Source organism: Oreochromis niloticus, linkage group LG5, assembly GCF_001858045.2.
Source record: "Oreochromis niloticus isolate F11D_XX linkage group LG5, O_niloticus_UMD_NMBU, whole genome shotgun sequence".
Lineage (NCBI taxonomy): Eukaryota > Metazoa > Chordata > Actinopteri > Cichliformes > Cichlidae > Oreochromis > Oreochromis niloticus.
The window spans coordinates 39147517-39165857 of record NC_031970.2 but is presented as its reverse complement, the minus strand read 5'-3'; the positions used below and the strand labels follow the sequence as shown (position 1 = coordinate 39165857).

Genomic DNA, 18341 nt, shown 5'->3' with positions numbered 1-18341 from the left:
GGCGAAGTGAGCACCAGCTCGGCCCTTTCAGCCTGAAGGAGCGCCTCACTGAGAGTCTGAGGCATGGCCAGGCGGACATGTTGGCGCAGTCGCTCTGGAAAAAGTCCACGCAGGAAAGCATGCAGGCTAAGCTCCTCACGGGCTGCTGCGGGGAACTCTGGGTAGCCACGACGAGCATACAGCAACACATCCGCTGCAAAGGTGCCCAGGCTCTCCCCCGGCCTACGGCTCCGGTTGGTCAGCTGCTCCCTGCTCTGATCAGTGGAGTGCCGCTGCCCAAATCGCCTCTCGAGTGCTATAGTGAGGGCCTGGAGCTCATGCTGTTCTGACGCGGCTAGGTCAAGGAGTACCTGCAATGCATCTCCTTCCAATGCTAGCGCTAAGTGTGTAGCAGCCTCGCCGTCACTCCAGCCATTATGTCTCGCGGCTAGCCGTACCTGTGAGAGGTAGGGCTCTAGCGGGGTTAGCCCGTTATATTTCGGTACCTTAGCTGGCGTTGCAGGCTTCACTGCTCGCTGTCGGGGGCCCGGTGTGTCGGCCGACGGAGGCAGCCCATCAAGCGTTGCCCTAGCATCGGTCGCGGCGGGCCGCCACCGCGGTGCACTCGCGCCGTCGGGACCCGTCGGGGACTTACATGGCCGCTAGCTTCCTCTCTCCTCAATCGCCAGCTTCCCAAGCGGGTAATGTTCTCCTCGATAGCTTGCTCTAGCCTCCGAATGTCTCTCTCCATTCCGGCGAGGGTGAGCAATCCCACTTCTGACACCAATGTGGCGAGCTCAGGAAAGGAGGAGACAGAGGTTTCGGTTGGTCTTGCTTCCGCCAGCTAGCCGGGAGCACAGCCGTTTATTTAACTTTGCAGAGGAACACTGGCGCGAGCCCGCTGCTCAGCGCGGCAACAACACAACAACAACAAAAGGCGCTCTCTCACCGGAAACACCCCGTCGCAGAGAGAGCGTCACCTGTAACCATGGCAACATGACAACAGAACATAACTGCAAAACAGAACATAAGTGTCCATAACATCCCCGAACAGCCCTGGCCCGCTACAATATATATGTATGTATATATATATATATACACACACATATATATATATATATATAAACATATATATACACATATATATACACACATATATATATACATATACACAGAACAGATATAAACTCAGGAAGGAATGGTGTACCCTCTAACTTGCATTGCCATGAACCCCTGTTCAGCCTTTATCAAACAGAGATGCAGCTGATGTTGCCCATTATAAATGTTGATACAAACATATCAGCAAATAGCTAACATTGGCTGATAATCTGCCAATATATCAGTTGGCCTTCAGTCCTATTCGTTGTATAAATTAAAGGTAGCTTTACTTTTTTTCTGTGCTCACAAATGACAAAATCGCTAATAAAAGATTATTTTTGTGTGTGTATTTAATTAGGAAATAGTAAATGGAACCCCCAAAAGACGTTTCTGTTACATAGACTAGGTAAAATATTTAAAATCTTGAAAAGTGGAACTTACCAACAGCAGTCACCAGGGCCACTGAGCTGAGGGTCAGGAGACAGACCAAGAGCCACATTTGGACCCTAAAACAGATCTGAAGCAGAAGGAAAACCATTCAGACAGGACATGTAGGTATACAATTTATGCTCAAAAGATAACAACACTGCTTTAATGAAAGCACCAACAGGAAATTCCATCCATTTTCTTGACAGTCAGGTGGGGGGATATCCCAGCTGTTACGAGGCGAAAAGCAGGGTACGCTCTGGACAGGTCACCAGTCCATCACAGGGCCAAGATATAGAGACGGAAAACCATTCAGGTCTCTTTACGGTCACAAATTAACCTCACAAGTTCACCTTTGGACCGTCAAAGGTCTCTTAATATCTTGAGGAGATCCAATGCAGGCACACAGAGAAATTTAAAACTGACACAGATAAAAGGCATAAAATAATACCTGTGGTTGCCAATTCTACCTGTTAGCCTCCCAGTAGATACACCAATGGCATCCATTTCAAAATCCTAAGTGACTAGGTAAAACTTGAAGTCTGACCTTAAGGTTCAAACATAGATCAGATGAAACTAGACCATACACTCCATTCATATAAACCCAGCACACTGAAAGACCAACACTGTTTTCATGGCCATGCAGCTTTATCCAGGGCTTACCTGGACCTGTTCTATGGAGTGATGAAGAACCGTGCTTGTGTGACGGCTCTGTACCAAGTGTAAAGTTTAGTGGATGGGGACCTGTAGTGTTGGATAATTTTTACAGGAGTTGGGTTTGAACCCTTAGTTCCAGTGAAGGGAACTCTTCATGCTTCAGCATATCAATACATTTTGTACAATGTTATGCTCCCAACTTTGTGGGAACAGTTTGGGAATGGCCCTTTCCTCTTCCAACATGACTGGGCATCAGTGCACAAAGCAAGGTCCATAAAGACATGGATGTGTGAGTTTGGTGTTAAAGAACCCTGACCTGACCACAACCTGATAGTGAAACTTTGGCCTCCTTGTCCAACATTAGTGTCTGACCACACAAATGCAGTTGTGAAAGAATGGTCAGAAATTCCCATAAATATACTCCAAACATTGTGTACCGCCTTTCTAGAAGGGTTGAAGATGTTATAGCTGCAATGGGTGGGCCAACATCATATTAAAGCCTATGGAATGGAAATGGGACACTACTCGAGTTGATAATGTAGGGTCTTAACCTCACAATACAAAGCAGCTTGACACAACTGTTGTTGTGGGCTGGTGATATATAAATAAAACTGAATTGAATACGCGTGTGAAGGCAGATGAGAAAATGCTGCTTCTTCTAACCCGGTAGCTTGTTTAACTTGGTTTGGCAAAGAACAGAAACTCCAGTCTCCCAGGTAACAGCCCTATGTTTGAGCCCTTCATCCAACACTAAAACAACATTCACTTCAATAAGGAGAACTCATTAGGAGGGCTTGACTGATACTCACTTGATACATTTTTGATTGATATTTGAGTAATCTTCAGTTTTCTGGGTGAAGGAAGGAGATTCTCGTTCAAGTTATTACAGTACATGGCCAATTCCACTGATCACCATGTTAAGGACTTTGGTTTAAAGTTGCCCTTTTGACAAACTATGTGAGGATTCTTTTGCAGTCAGCTCAAATTTCTGTGAGTTTAACTGTCTTTTGTCCTCACATCATGTCTTATGCATGTGTATGGATTTATTCTGAGGTTGACCTTCACAAGAGCCCACACTATGAAATTACTGCCTACGTCTCTGCTGGACTAAAAGTGCAGTGTGTGTATCCCTTTGCTTTGGGAATGGCACATCACAACCAGAACCAAAAGCTCATTTTTTATTAATTTCTTTTGATATTTTAGACTTCCTAGAAAAACAACCCAAAGGTCTAAAGGAAAGCTGTTTTCAGTGAGTATTAAGAGACCTGTCCTCTGCTTGTAACATGCAGCTGATTTCACAATTAAGGATTAAGATCTTTCTTAGACCTGTCTTAGGATATTGTCTCGTTATGGTGTCCATTAAACCTTTTCATTTTCTGGACAATCTGGCATAGCGTGTTTTTTTTCTTAGTTTTATCAGTGAGGAAGAAACAAGTGCTGCAGCTGCACATCAGAGTGATGAACTGTTGCTGCCCATCAATGTGGTTAAGGCAACACATGATGTGACGTCAATGACCAAACAACTTGAAGTCCATCATTCTATAGTCAGCAGGATTATTCATCAGTGTCAAAAATTCAAGACAGCTTCCCATCAGCAGTCCATCTTCCCAGGGGTGGATGTCCCAGCAAATGTATCCCAGGGTCATGCTGTGTGCTCAGAAACACTACAAAATCCAAACAACTACATCTTGGCCAACTAAGACTCTACAAGTCTCAGTTCCCATGTTAAATTTTAAACTTTGTCACAATAAAAAAATACTAAACAAGTATAGCTTGTTTGGAAAGGTTTGCAGGAGGGAGCAGCTTATCTCCAAAAGTAAGATGGCAGCATGGCACAGGTTTGAAAAGTTGCATTTGAACAAACTACTATATTGGCACAATGTCCTTTGAACAGATGAGCCCAAATTGCCAAAATGGTAATAGTGCAGAGTGCCATGTTTAGTCTCACCTTTTTGGTGGGGAAGGAGCTTGACAAAGTAATACTTGACAAGTATTAAGAAATACTGATTAAATTTAGTTGGGCTGACCTCAAAGCACAGCTCAGGCTCTAGAGCCAGTATCATGGAGAGGGGTTGGACTCTGTTTCTGTCTGGAGTTCCCCTCGGTGAGAGGCAGCAAGCAGGGGTAGGTATCATAGTATCCTCTCAGTTTGCTGCCTATACACTGGGGGTTTTGGTAGTAGACGGACAAGTTATTTTCCCGTGCCTTTGGGTTGAGGATTTGGTCCGAACTATTGTTTGTGTTTATGTGCCAAATTACACTACAGAGTGCACAGCTTGGAGTCACTGGGTGGTGTGCTCGAGGGTGCTCCATATGGTAGCTCTGTTGTCCTGCTGGGAGACTTCATTGCTCACATGGACAATGGCAGCAAAACGTGGAGGGGCGTGATTGGGAGGAACTACCTGCCTGAGCTGAACTAGAGTGTTGTTCTGTTATTAAACTTTTGTAAAAATAACCGTTTTTCCATAATGAATTCAGTTCAATTCAATTTCATTTATATAGCACCAAATCAAAAAATCAGTCACTTATTATTGTAAAGTAATTACCCTAAAATAATACAGAGAAACAGAGAAGAACCTTGGGAGTGGGAAGTGGGAAGTGGGAAGGAAAGACTCCCTTTTAACAGGAAGAAACCTCCGGCAGAATCAGGGAGGGGCGGGGCCATCTGCTGCGACCGGTTGGGGTTGAGGGGACGGAGACAGGACATGCTGTCCCAGAGATTAATAATAACTAAGTGGATAGTAGTATACGGACACATGGTGATTGAAAAGGGGTGACAGATGCTCAGCCCTAACTATATGCTTTATCAAAAAGGAAAGCTTAAGTCTAATCTTTAAAATAGCAGGAATGTCTTGAAGACATAAAGACCTGGATGGCCTCTAACTTTCTGCTTCTTATTTCAGATCAGACTGAGATTATTGGACTGCTTTCTTCCATTTGTGCAACATCTCTAAATTTAGACACATTTCTACCCAGACTAAGGGAGTTACCTGTTGTGACAGTTTGTTGTCTCAAATATAAAAAGTAACTTCTGGTTCTGCCAATGAAAAAAGGGTTATTGCTGAAGCAAATTTCAGATTCACTCACAGATTATAAGGCTATATGTTCATTTGCCCTTTATTTACATTTTATAACAGTTTATTTATTTATTCATTCATTCATTTAATTAGAAGATTTTTTTTGAATGCATTTATTTTATCACCTCATTATTCCTCCAATTTCTATTTTTCCCTTTTTTTTCTTCTCTTTTGCTGTAGTAAAATTGAATTATTAATTATTTCTGTGTTATTACCCAGAATTAGATCCACTGAACAAATAACGTTCTTAAACAGCTCCATTGGCTTCCAGTTCACCTCCATGTCAATTTCAAGATCCTGCTTCTTACTTTCAAAGCGCTTCATAACCTCACTCCTCCATATTTATCTGATCTTCTCCATACATACTCACTCCCTCGTACACTTCTCGCTTCTTCAGCTTCCCATCTGCTTGTCTGTGAAGGTTCTCACTCATCCAGGTCATCGTAGTCAAAGGAGTTTGCAAAGAAAAGCGTCTGGACTTCTTTAAGTTGCTTGAAGACGTTTCACCTCTCATCCGAGAAGCTTCTTCAGTTCTAAGGTCAAATGGCCGAGAGTCCCAGATTTAAACCCAGTGGGAGTATCCCCCCAAGGAGGGACAAAGGACCCCCTGGTGATCCTCTAATCACATGCGCCAAGGTGTGAAAGCGGGTGTGGGACCTAATCAGCCAAGGTTTCGGGTGAGCTCATTGTGAAACCTGGCCCCACCTTGTCATGTGAATTCCTGAGGTCAGATGGCCCAGGATGTGAGTGGGCGTTAAGTCGTCTGGGGAGGGAACTCAAAACTGGATTATAGATGGCAGACAGTTGGTGTCGTAAACCACCGCCTCTGTTCAAAGATGGTCGCTCACAGTGGACATAGATGGCCTCTTTCACTCCTCTTTCAAACCATCTGTCCTCTCTGTCCAATATGTGAACATTGGCATCCTCGAAAGAGTGACCTTTATCCTTAAGATGCAGATGGACTGCTGAGTCTTGTCCTGTGGAGGTGGCTCTTCTATGTTGTGCCATGCACTTGTGAAGTGGCTGTTTGGTCTCTCCAATGTAGAGGTCTGGGCATTCCTCGCTGCACTGTACAGCATACACCACGTTGTTCAGTCTGTGTTTTGGAGTTTTGTCTTTCGGGTGAACCAGTTTCTGTCTGAGTGTGTTGCTGGGTCTGAAGTACACTGGGATGTCGTGCTTGGAGAAAACTCTCCTGAGTTTCTCTGATACACCGGCTACATAGGGGATGACAACGTTGTTGCGTCTGTCTTTCTTATCCTCCCTCGCTGGTGTCTGATCTTCTTTTCTGTGCCTCTTTGCTGACTTTATGAACTGCTTGTTCCACTAGCTCACTTGACTACCCTAGGTCTCAGAGCCTTTAGCTGTTCTGCTGTGCCAGAGAGGACCGAGCCCCAGGCCCAGAGGCCAGAGGCCTGAGGGCTCCCCACCCCCCCGAAGGGGCCCAGCCGGGCCAAGTTTTACAAACAGCAAAGTTATATGGTACTATTTACCTAAAAATGCAGCCAAGGCATCGGGCGTTTTTTATATAACCCTTTAAAACTATTTACAGAATAATCAGGTGTTCTGCATCAAATAAGAAGGCACACAAATTATTTGTGCCACTCCAAAAAACAGTTTCTTTCTTCCACTTTAAAACAAAGGAGAATACCACAGGCCTAAACCCTGCAGGTCTGACAACAGAGGTGTATCAACCCTGTTTTACATGTGGAGACAGCGTTTACACTGGAATCTGCCTTTGGTGGCTTTTTTGGAGCAACTGTGACATTCACTAGTAGAACTCTCACACAAAATAAAACAATGACTACAGTACACACTAACTATAGTCTCCAAACACACTAAACGTCACTAATGTCTCACATATGAGAACTTGCTGTCTTTCGACCCAAGTTGAAATGGACACTCTGGGTCACTGCATCTTGATGCTCTGTCGTCTTAAATTGGTCATGTGATTTTGACGCGCCGGCGCGTCCGTCAACCCCAGAGGGTTAAAGGCGCCTATGAATAAAATGTATTATCATTATTATTATTATTATTATCGTATTTTCACGACCATAAGACGCACCGTACTAAAAGGCGCAGTCTCAGTTATGTGTGCGATTACTGTATTTAACACACACACATAAGGTGCACCTGATTATAGGGCGCATACAAGTATGCGTATTTAAAAATAAAGCGGGAGCAAAACTGAGTTTGGTACTCACATTTTTATTACCGGTAATCATCATCATCAACAACACACAAGCATACAAGTGTGTGTATTTAAAAATAAAGCAGGAGCAAAACTGAGTTTGGTATTCACATTTTTATTACCGGTAATCGTCATCAATCAAACCCATCGAAGTCCTCATCCTCTGTGTCTGAATTGAACAGCTGTGCTAAATCTCCATCAAACATGCCAGGTTCACTTTCTTCACTGTCAGAGTCACTTTCCGTGCCGTGCGGCTCCTCGGAAATGATGCCGGCTTTTGCGAAAGCTCGAACAACAGTGCCAGCAGACATGTTAGCCCAAGCATCTACAATCCATTCGCAAATTGTGGCGTAACTCGCCCAGCGCTGCCTTCCACTCTTAGTGAAACTGTGGTCTCCATCGGTCATCCATCGCTCCCACGCCGCTCGCAGCCTTACTTTGAACGGCCGGTTCACACCGATGTCCAGCGGTTGGAGTTCCTTTGTCAGGCCTCCTGGAATGACAGCAAGCTCACAGTTCATTTGCTTCACTTGTTTTTTCACATCGGCTGTGAGATGGGCACGCATAGAGTCACAGATCAACAGTGATGGTGATGCGTGGAAAAAACCACCTGGTCTCCTTACATACACCTCCCTCAGCCACTCTTTCATCATTTCCTCATCCATCCAGCCCTTTTCATTTGCCTTAATGATGACTCCTGCTGGAAACTTCTCTTTAGGCAAAGTCTTTCTCTTGAAAATCACCATAGGCGGCAGTTTCTGCCCATTAGCATGGCAGCCAAGCACAACAGTAAAAGAAGACTTTTCGTGCCCCGGTGTGCGTATCGCTACCGTGCTGGTCCCCTTCTTCTCCACAGTGTGACTCACCGGGATGTCGAAAGTGAGCGGCACCTCGTCCATGTTTGTGATGTGGCTGGGCTGGATGTGTTTGTCTGCCATGTGTACTGCAGTAGGAGCAGAAGATGGCCAGCTTTTCATTATAATCCGCTGGAAGTTGCTGCGCTACCATAGTCCTGGTCCGGATGGAAAAATGGCACCGTTTCATGAAACGAAAGCACCAAGACGGACCTCCTTGGAAATGTTCAATTTTCATTTCTTCTGCTAGCGAAACTGCTTTTAGCCGAATGGTGACCGTCGAAACGCTTCTCCCACTCGTTCTTTGCTCGATGATCCACTGCTCGAGTCTTTCCTCCAACTCGGGCCACCTCGCCTTATGTCCGCGGAAACTCAGCTGCGTTTTCTTGACCTGCCGGAGCTTGTTTTCCAGCTTCCTCCACTTGCGAACCATCGATTCATTAATCTTAAATTCTCTCGTGGCTGCTCGATTTCCATGTTCCTCCGCGTAGCTGATGGCCTTCAGTTTAAACTGTGCTTCATAAGCGTGTCTCTTTGCCATTTTCAGGGTTGTTAAAACAACGATGTTCTGCATAACGCACATACCTGTTCTTTTATACAGGTATGTGCGATTGTATATACCGGTACAGTCAACGCCCACACTTCACCCTTTAGCGTTCTCATGGTGTTCTCTACTATGTCCTCCTTACAACACACACAGGGCACACTGCACTATAGGGCGCGCCGCACTTTTTGAAGAAAATCTAAGACTTTTATGTGCGCCTTATGGTCGTGAAAATACGGTATTATTATTATTATTGTGAAGCCTGACTCAAGCCTTTCAATTTCTACTTGCAGTTTGATTTGTTCCATGATTTTTTGGCATTTTCTCTTATGTGCAGGTTCACATACACATAATTAATAAATGTCTATTACATTGTGTAACCCTGGTTAACATAGCTGTCAATAAACAAAAGCCTGTTAGTAAAAATAGTCATAAGAAATATGTTACAGGTGATAAGTAGTCAATAAATAGTCAATAAATAGATCAAAATGGTTAAAAAAAACTCTGGCGAGCCAGCCAGGAGTAGTAATTGATCCCCCAAGCTTGTTTTCCTGACCCAGACCTCAAAAATAGGCCAAGTCCAGCAAAATGGAAATAGTTGACAGAGAGAATGTTAAAATCCCAAACTCGGTTATTGTTAGTGGGATTACAGGCACAGATGCTGATGAAGCTTTAAAAGAGTTTTTAAACAGATATGGTCGAACAGCGAGAACCCTTAAAATAGATGATCCCAAGTCTTCTTACCACAAAAATGCTATTGTGGAGTATGAGAGTGGAGCTGCTCTGTCAACACTTGAACCCTTACTACCCTACACACTTGAATCTCCGAATGAAGTCACTTATCAGATAAGAGCCCTGTCACCTGAGTACATCGCAGCTGTTACCAACATCGCCACCAACAGTTTTTTCAGTGAACTGCAAAACATTGCTAGACTTAGTGGCAAATCCTTTGAAGCTGTTCTGCATGAACACCTTTCCCAATGTGCTCAGTCAGTCACACACAGCATAGAAACTCCTACCCCAGACGCACAAAGTGAACCAACAACCCAAGTACGAGCAAATGATCAACCTATCCAAAGTGAAACTGCAGAACCGATCAAAGCTAACATACGCATCAGCGATTCTGAGTCAGTCAACCAAACACAACCAGATCTACAAACTACCGTTCCGCAGAGCTTTATAACACACCCTGAAGTGCAAAAGGTTGTAGTAGAGCACATTGTGCGAAGTGAAGCCCTTGTCTCACCAGTGAGCGCCTCATTCCGCCTCAGAAATTTTTCAGGCAAACTACCCTGTCCTAGTCATGAGGTAGACTTTGATACATGGCGCCACAGTGTAGAGCTCATACTTCAAGATCCCAATCTGTCTGACTTGCAACGCTCGCGGAAAATCTTAGACAGTCTTGTATCGCCTGCTGCCAACGTAGTGAAACCTCTGGGCCCTGAAGCCTTCCCTTCAGCTTATCTTGAACTGCTCCATTCAGCTTTTTGGCACTGTGGAGGATGGCGACAAGCCTTTCGCCAAAGATGCAGGTGAAAAGCCTTCACACTACCTCCATCGCTTGCAAACAGCTCTCTCACAAGCTCTGAAAAGAGGTGGTGTCGTAGCTGGTGAAGCAGACCGACACCTTCTGCGTCAATTCTGTCGGGAGTGTTGGGATAATGCCTTGTTAACAGATCTTCAGCTCGAAAGGAAAAAAGATAAAACCCCCCTCATTCATCGAGCTGCTGCTACAGTTGAGAGTAGAAGAGGACAAGCATACTGCAAAAGAAAGCCGAATGAAAAAACATTTTGCTGCCACCAGACCAAAAGTAGCCTCTCACTCTATTGCTGCAAATGCTGACTTCCCTGCGCTCACCATGCAAAACGATCTCACTGAAATGCAAACACAAATAACAGCGCTGCAAAGTCAAGTGACAAAATTGAAACCCCAGAAAGTAGACCCACCAGTAGATGCTCAAACGGATCTGGTCACAGATCTAAAAGCACAAATCAGTCAGCTTCAAAGCCATCTTGCAACATTAACCCCGAACCCTCCTAGGAAAAAGTCTAACCCTCCAAAAGCTAATGCTAAGACCAACTCTTAAGTACCAGAACGAACCCCCTTGACACCCCAAGCTGCGAAGGGTAGGCCCAAGCCTGGATACTGTTTCCAATGCGGCGAAGACGGCCATATTGCCTCTGTGTGCCCAAATGACCCAAACCCGTCTTTAGTCACTGACAAAAGGAAACAGTTGAAAGAAAAACAGTTACTGTGGGATAGACAAAACAATCAAACACAGCCTTTAAACTAAAGGAAGCCCTCATTGCGGGACAAATGGGTGCTACGGATAAAACCAGTCCCACCGAACCTTCGCATAAACCCAAAAAACGATTCTCAAAGTTCCACAGTGGTAGTGGTAGTGGTGCTTTACTTGAGCAGCTAAGTACACTGCTCAAGTAAAAATCAATGATCAAGCTTGCAACTGCCTTCTTGATACCAGATTGCAAGTGACCACAGTGTCCCGGTCGTTCTATGAAAACAATCTTGCAGACCTTGAAATCCAATACAGGACCTGCTAGAAGTCGAAGCTGCAAATGGTCAGAATGTTCCATATTCAGGCTATATTGGTGTCGACATTACCTTTCCAAAGAACTGTTTTGGTACTGAACTTGCCGTGTCTTCTCTTGCATTAATTGTTCCTGACACACGCTCTAGTGTTCAGTCTTCTCTCTTAATTGGCACTAACACTCTTGACCTTGTCTTTGAAAGCCTCTCCTTGTCTGATACAGACCTCAGTATCCTGCCTTATGGTTATAGAGTAGTGCTGAGCGTGTTACAACAAAGACAAGCAAAAAGAGGACAGCAGCCTTGGTCTTGTCACTCTGTCAGGGAAAGAGCCTGAAGTCATTCCTGCAGGCCAAAGTCGAGTCTTAGAGGGTTTAGTCCACGCAAAAACTGAACCCTCACAAAAGCTTCCAGTGGTCCTGCGAAATGAAAGTAAGCATGACAAAGTTATCCCTGCAAAAAGTGTCATTGCTGAAATGCATGCTATCCAAGAGATCATACCAAACAGTCAGATCACAGAGCAGTCCAAACAGACTCCCAGCTCGAACCCTGCTGAGCTTAATCTTAACTTTGCTGATTCTCCAGTCCCTGCTGAATGGAAAGAACAAATCACACAAAAGTTAAGTGCTATGTCGGAGGTTTTCGCACTACACGATACGGACTTTGGTTGCACTAACAAAGTAAAACACCAAATCAAACTGAGCGATGAAACCCCCTTTAAACACAGACCCTGTCCCGTATGACCACAAGATCTTGACGCTGTACGGAGGCATTTGCAGGAACTAAGCGATGCAGGTGTTATTCGTGACTCCGAGTCGCCATTTTCCTCACCGTTAGTGGTGGTAAGGAAGAAAAACGGAGACGTAAGACTCTGTGTAGATTACCGTAAGTTGAATCTGAACACCATCAAAGACGCCTATGCGCTTCCTAATTTGGAAGAAGCGTTCTCCGCCTTAACAGAATCAAAGTGGTTCTCGGTACTACCAGATCGAGGTTGATGAGGCAGATAAGCACAAAACAGCCTTCGTATGTCCGATGGGGTTCTTTGAGTTCAACCGGATGCCCCAAGGCATAACAAACGCTCCCAGCACATTTCAAAGGCTGATGGAGAAATGTATGGGCGACATCAACCTTAAGGAAGTCCTGGTCTATCTAGACGACCTTATAGTTTACTCCGAAACCCTCGAACAACACGAGACCCACCTTCTCCACGTGCTTAACACTAGAATTACTGACCCTTTTTTTCCCTGGTGCATTGTCTCTTTGATTACTGGCACCAGAAATCTTTCTGACCAGCAATTCACAATGGCACCAACGGGACACATGATTGCTTTTACAAACAGAATTGAAATGAATGCCATCAGTTCATTAATTGACAAATTCCAGTCCTGCTCTGTTCTGTGGGATTGATTGACCGTACACTCCCTGATGGGGAGTAAATAAATAAATAGAGAATGGTAAATTTACATGAACCTCACTCTAAATGGGTTTATATAAATATCACATGTACTATGGCAATGACAAACCTTAGCAGACCTCTGTGGGTCCAGCTTGCGCAGTGAAACACGAGCGACTACTGCACTGGGCATTCCAATGTCTTCCTCTACCCATACAGTGCCGTCTTTTGCCGTTTTGCAAAAGAACTGAACTGAGGGAACTGAGAGACAGAATTTATCTTTTGGGGTTTTTTGTTTTTTAATTTTTGCTATTTTTACATGAACAGGCAGAGGAGAGAACATGCAAAGATGGAGAGATCACACATGTCACTCATGTCATTGTATTAGCAACGTTTCATTCTGTTTTCACACAGTTTTTTATAAATTAAACAGACTTGTATTTCCATATATTGTGAATGCGTGTCTTTCGTATTTGCAGGTCAGTCAATGTGTGGGATATTAGATACAGCAGGCATTTTTGAGGGTTGTAACACAGATTTTTCTCCTGCCTTGGATCTGAGCTAGTCTGAGTCAACAAATGCAAATGTGCCAGGCCTCAAAGATAATGGGTGGTAATCTTCTGATAATCTCAGAAGGGTTGAATAACACCTTGGGGCTTGCGACAGAAAATAAAAAAGTCAGTAATTCTAGGAGGTTTTAGGTTCAGGGGATTTACGCAAATTTGTGCAGGTTTAGTAAATCTAGTGTTAATCGTCTCAAAGAATACGGTCTGAAGCTATTGCCTGAAAAATGTATGTTTTTTCAGACGTCAGTTCAGTATTTAGGGCACATTGTCTCCCTAAATGGTGTAGAAACAGACCCCGAAAAAGTAGCAGCGTTAAAAACATGGCCAAGTCCCAAAAACTTGAAAGAACTCCGCTCCTTCTTAGGGTTTGCAGGGTATTATAGGCGGTTTTTTAAGGACTTTTCTAAAATTGTAAAACCCCTTACCAACCTAACTGCCAGATACCCCCCACTGCGGAAAAGCAATAGCTCTAAGTCCAACTACATCCAATACTTTCAGCCAAAAGCTCCTTTCAGGGAGAGATGGACAGAGAGTTGTCAGAAAGCGTTTGAGGCAATTATAGACAAACTGACTTCTGCCACAATTTTAGGCTTTGCCGACCCCAAGTTGCCTTACGTATTACACACACATGCAAGCACAACCGTGTTAGGGGCAGCTCTTTATCAAGAGCAGGAGGGAGAGTTGCGAGTGACTGCATATGCAAGTAGAGGACTATCAAAGAGCGAAAGCCGTTATCCTGCTCCTAAGCTTAAGTTTCTTGCCCTCAAATGGGCTGTAATGGAAAAGTTTTGCGATTACTTATATGGCAGTCCTTTCGCAGTAATCACTGACAGTAACCCTCTAACTTACATTTTGACTACCGCTAAGTTAGACGCGACAAGCTATTGCTGGTTGTCCGCCCTGTCCTCTTTCGAGTTCCATCTTAGGTACAGAGCAGGCAAAACATGGATGCAGATGGCCTATCTCGTCATCCGCATCTTGAGCCATTAAATGACCTTGTCTCCCTGAAGGAACAGGAGCGGATCCGTCAGTTTGTGCAACACCACTTGCCTGGCACCGATCCTTTCACTCACGTTCCCACTCAAGCTGTCAGTGCAATCTGTGAAACCCACCTAGTCCTCCAGTCTCTTGACACAGACCATGCTCTCGCCTGCCCACTCGTAACATCCCTGTCTACGTCCGTTGATGCTGTTCCCGACAGTTTCGACCAGTGTGATGCTTTTCCTGTCATTCCAAGCTTGTCAGAAGAAGAGTTAAGACAAAGTCAAACCAACGATCCTGCTATCAGTGAGATCATACACCAGCTTGAAACAGGTGAAACATCTCCTCCTACTGTATGCAACGAAATCCCACAACTTAGCATCCTTCTTCGTGAGCTAAACAAACTTGAGTTGCAGAACAGGGTTTTCTACAGAAAAAGGCAAGTAGGTAGGTGAAGAGACCCAGTACCAGCTGGTTCTTCCTGAAAGCCTAAGACCTATGGTATTCAAAAGCCTTCATTTCATGCAAATGGAAAGCCAAGGTAGCAGATTTATGTTGTTTTATGTTAAAAAGGGTGGATTTAAACGGTGGATTGGTGCTGAACCGACACACAGGCTGTAGTTCAAAGGCCTTTGACGTTGTTTTCGGCGCGCCATATTGGCGTTACCTCATTTAGGACTAAATAAGCTGAAAAACGGACTTTTACTGTTATCTAAGGGCTACCCGTGTGTTATTTTCAAATGTTTATGCATATTGTTTTGTTGTTATGGTAGGCTATTAAGGTTTGGATCGGGAAATGCCGAGCTAGAATCGAAGTTTGATTCGCTGAGCAAGAAACAAGATGGCGAGCCACCAACGGACCCATTGAACTGTGCCGAGCAGGAAAAGGAAAAAAACGCCCCCTGCTGGACGTTGCGCTCTTTCGCTGAAAAAAAAAAACTGGTAGGATTTATCCATACACATCTGCAAAAGAACAGTGGACTTTCAAAGCACCGGATAACCATTCAGAGTAATTCCGGGATTAATAGTTAAAGGACACAGAGACAACTTTCTTTTGTTTGTTTGCTTGTTTAAGGGGTTATTCAGCCTTTTGCTGAATTGTTTTCAGTTTTTACAATTTTTATTTTTTAGTCATCCTTACATTTTAATGCTGTAATGGTGTTAATGGAAATGTAAATAATTTTGTTGGGTTAAAACAAAATAAGCAATGGTTGAAATGTAAAGGTGAAGAAGACCCAGATTAAATTAAATCTTGGGCCTAAAGAACTAAACTTGATTTAAAATAACAGTGTTAACTCAAATAGATTAAAGGATAAACTCAAACTTAGAACTTGAAATAAATGAAACAATAACCTAGCTAGGTTGAAAATAACATATAACATCCTTTTAAAGCCAAATAAAAGGTTTTGAGATAAATAGGATAAATTAACAGAAATTACTGAACTACAAAGGGAAAGAAAATATCTTGTTTCCTCATATGTGGTGTTGAATGTTTTATGTAATGTGTGTCAACTGTCTATTCTCTGTTTTTACAAAATGATAAGCCAGCAATTTAAACTTATTTTCTGGTCTGTGGTCTTTATTACACGCTACACTCATTACTACTCTAGTAGTCGAACCTAACTGGTCCTAGGGTACTGTAACGACTCCAGAAGTGTTACAATTGCATCATGTCATCATCATGTTTATTTGTCAAGGTTTTAGCTGTTAAAATGAAGTAGATTTGATTTAGTTATTACATATTAGTGCTGTCAATAGATAAAAAAAATCAAATAATTAGTCGCACAATTTTCTTTAATTAATCGTGATTAATCGGAACTACTTGATCAATAGCCTGGCTGCAATTACATTTTTTCAACTTTGTATTTACGCTTGTAACTGACATTTATGCAATATAATAAAGTAAATGCAGAATAAGCACAAAGAATGTTAAATGCTTAAATTCAAAGAGAATTTGAATAGTTTTCTTCAACCTTTTAGCACAGGTTCTCTCCTGTGAAATACAACTTTTAAAAAAAAAAACTATATACTAATAGGTAAGTATACACTAACTCCGCCATGGCCGGTCCCAAGCCCGGATGAGAAAGGAGGAGGGTTGGGCGTTGGGCTAGCAACCTGTCCCTGTAAAAAACCCTACCGCTACAGAAACGACAAACGAAAGCAGAAGTTTTGGACAACGTGGCTGGAATTCTACTTGGAAGAAGCTGAAGCCCGGGCACAAAATCGAGCCTGGTGGCGTTTGTTTGCCGCCTGATATGCCACATAAAGCATGGGAGGAATTAAGTCTAAGTAAGTAAGTATACACTAATATATAATATATATTAGTGCTGTCAAACAATTAAGCTGTTTAATCAGATTCATCACAGGGTTACTGTGGATTAATTTTGATTAATCACAATTAAATATTCATTTTTATTCTATATTAATCACATTTCAGTTTGCATGAGCAAACAGACTCGAGAAAAAAGGGAATATATACGCACTTAACATGTTTATTGAACATCTTGAAAATTCACGTTAAAAACAAAAACAAAAAACTCTCTCTGTCACTCTTGGCGAGGCACTTCAAGTCCTTGAAACAAGGAACCAAAGCTATGTAAAGTGCGCGTTCTCAACAATATTAATAGGTCTGCAGTTTGTTGCCATCCACTTGACAATTGTGTCAGTCAATATGTCTGAGGTAGACTTACTGTGTCCCTGATGCTCCGTGAGTAGTTTTTCGCAAGCTGGGTGACCCGTTAGCCAAAGTGCTAGCAGCATCCCCGGCTAACGTTTGCTTCGCGTCAATGTGATATTTTAAGCTGGAAGTGCTTCATTGAAAAGAAAATTCCTTCTTGCACAATGTGCATAATACTTTATGTCAGTCGACTGCTCCGTCTTGTTATTTTTTTTAATAATCAAATTTCCCATCGAGAGGGCCAATATGCGTTTATCATCTTCCATATTGAGTTGATTGGTTCAGCTGCCCGTCACTACCAGATCTACTGCCCGTTTGCGCATGTGTGAAGGTAATGCTACTTAGACAAACTGTTGGAAATGCGTTGACAGAGACATTTCAGGGATTTTGAGTCATTCTGCACTCCAGATGCGTAATTGCATTAAAAAAATTTTAGTGCGTTAATAGTGATGACGGCTTAATGTGAGTTAACATCTTCATTTTGACAGCACTTTTAAATATAAATCAAACCAAAAGCAACATCAATTTATTCAATAGAGTGTTAATATCTGAAGGGGGCCCCAGGCCACTTTGTAGTGGAAACATTGGGCCCCAAGATAAAAACGAACCCCTGCTCTAAAGTATTTAAAAGTAGAATGGGAGGCAAGCTTTTAGTTTTCAGGCCCCTCTTATGTGGAACCAGCTTCCAGTTTGGATTCAGGAGACAGACACTATCTCTACTTTCAAGATTAGGCTTGAAACTTTCCTTTTTGCTAAAGCACATAGTTAGGGCTGGACCAGGTGACCCTGAATCCTCCCTTAGTTATGCTGCAATAGATGTAGGCTGCCGGGGATTCCCATGATGCATTGAGTTTTTCCTTTCCAGTCACCTTTCTCACTCACTATGTGTTAATAGACCTCTCTGCATTAAATGTACCTGTTATTAATCTCTGTCTCTCTTCCACAGCACGTCTTTATCCTGTCTTCTTTCCCTCTGGCCCCGCCCCTCCCTGAGCCTGGTTCTGTCGGAGGTTTCTTCCTGTTAAAAGGGAGTTTTTCCTTCCCGCTGTCACCAAAGTGCTTGCTCATAGGGGGTCATATGATTGTTGGGTTTTTCTCTGTATGTATTGTTGTACGATCTACTGTGCAATATAAAGCGCCTTGAGGAGACTTCTGTTGTGATTTGGTGCTATATAAATGAAACCGAACTGAACTGAATTGAATAAAGTTAATATGTAAATGTCAGTAAGATCAGCCACGTTTCTTACTCACGATGTGTTTATACACCTCTCTGCATTGAATCATTAATAATTATTAATCTCTGGATGCCATCCAGCCAAGTATCTGGTTCGATACCATATTTCTAAA

General features: G+C 43.1%; 1 protein-coding gene across 2 annotated transcripts in view; it reads right to left on the bottom strand.

The window, feature by feature from the left end:
- The window catches only part of cntn2 (contactin 2), a 122368-nt gene that overhangs the window by 53458 nt on the left and 50569 nt on the right, over positions 1-18341 (bottom strand). For both annotated transcript variants that reach the window (XR_003220261.1, XM_019355319.2), the window contains exon 2: positions 1519-1594. Coding sequence is in view for 1 of the 2 variants with exons in the window: in XM_019355319.2 (XP_019210864.1) it covers positions 1519-1576 (58 nt within the window). In the remaining variant the exon portion in view is untranslated. The remainder of the gene's footprint in view (positions 1-1518; positions 1595-18341) is intronic.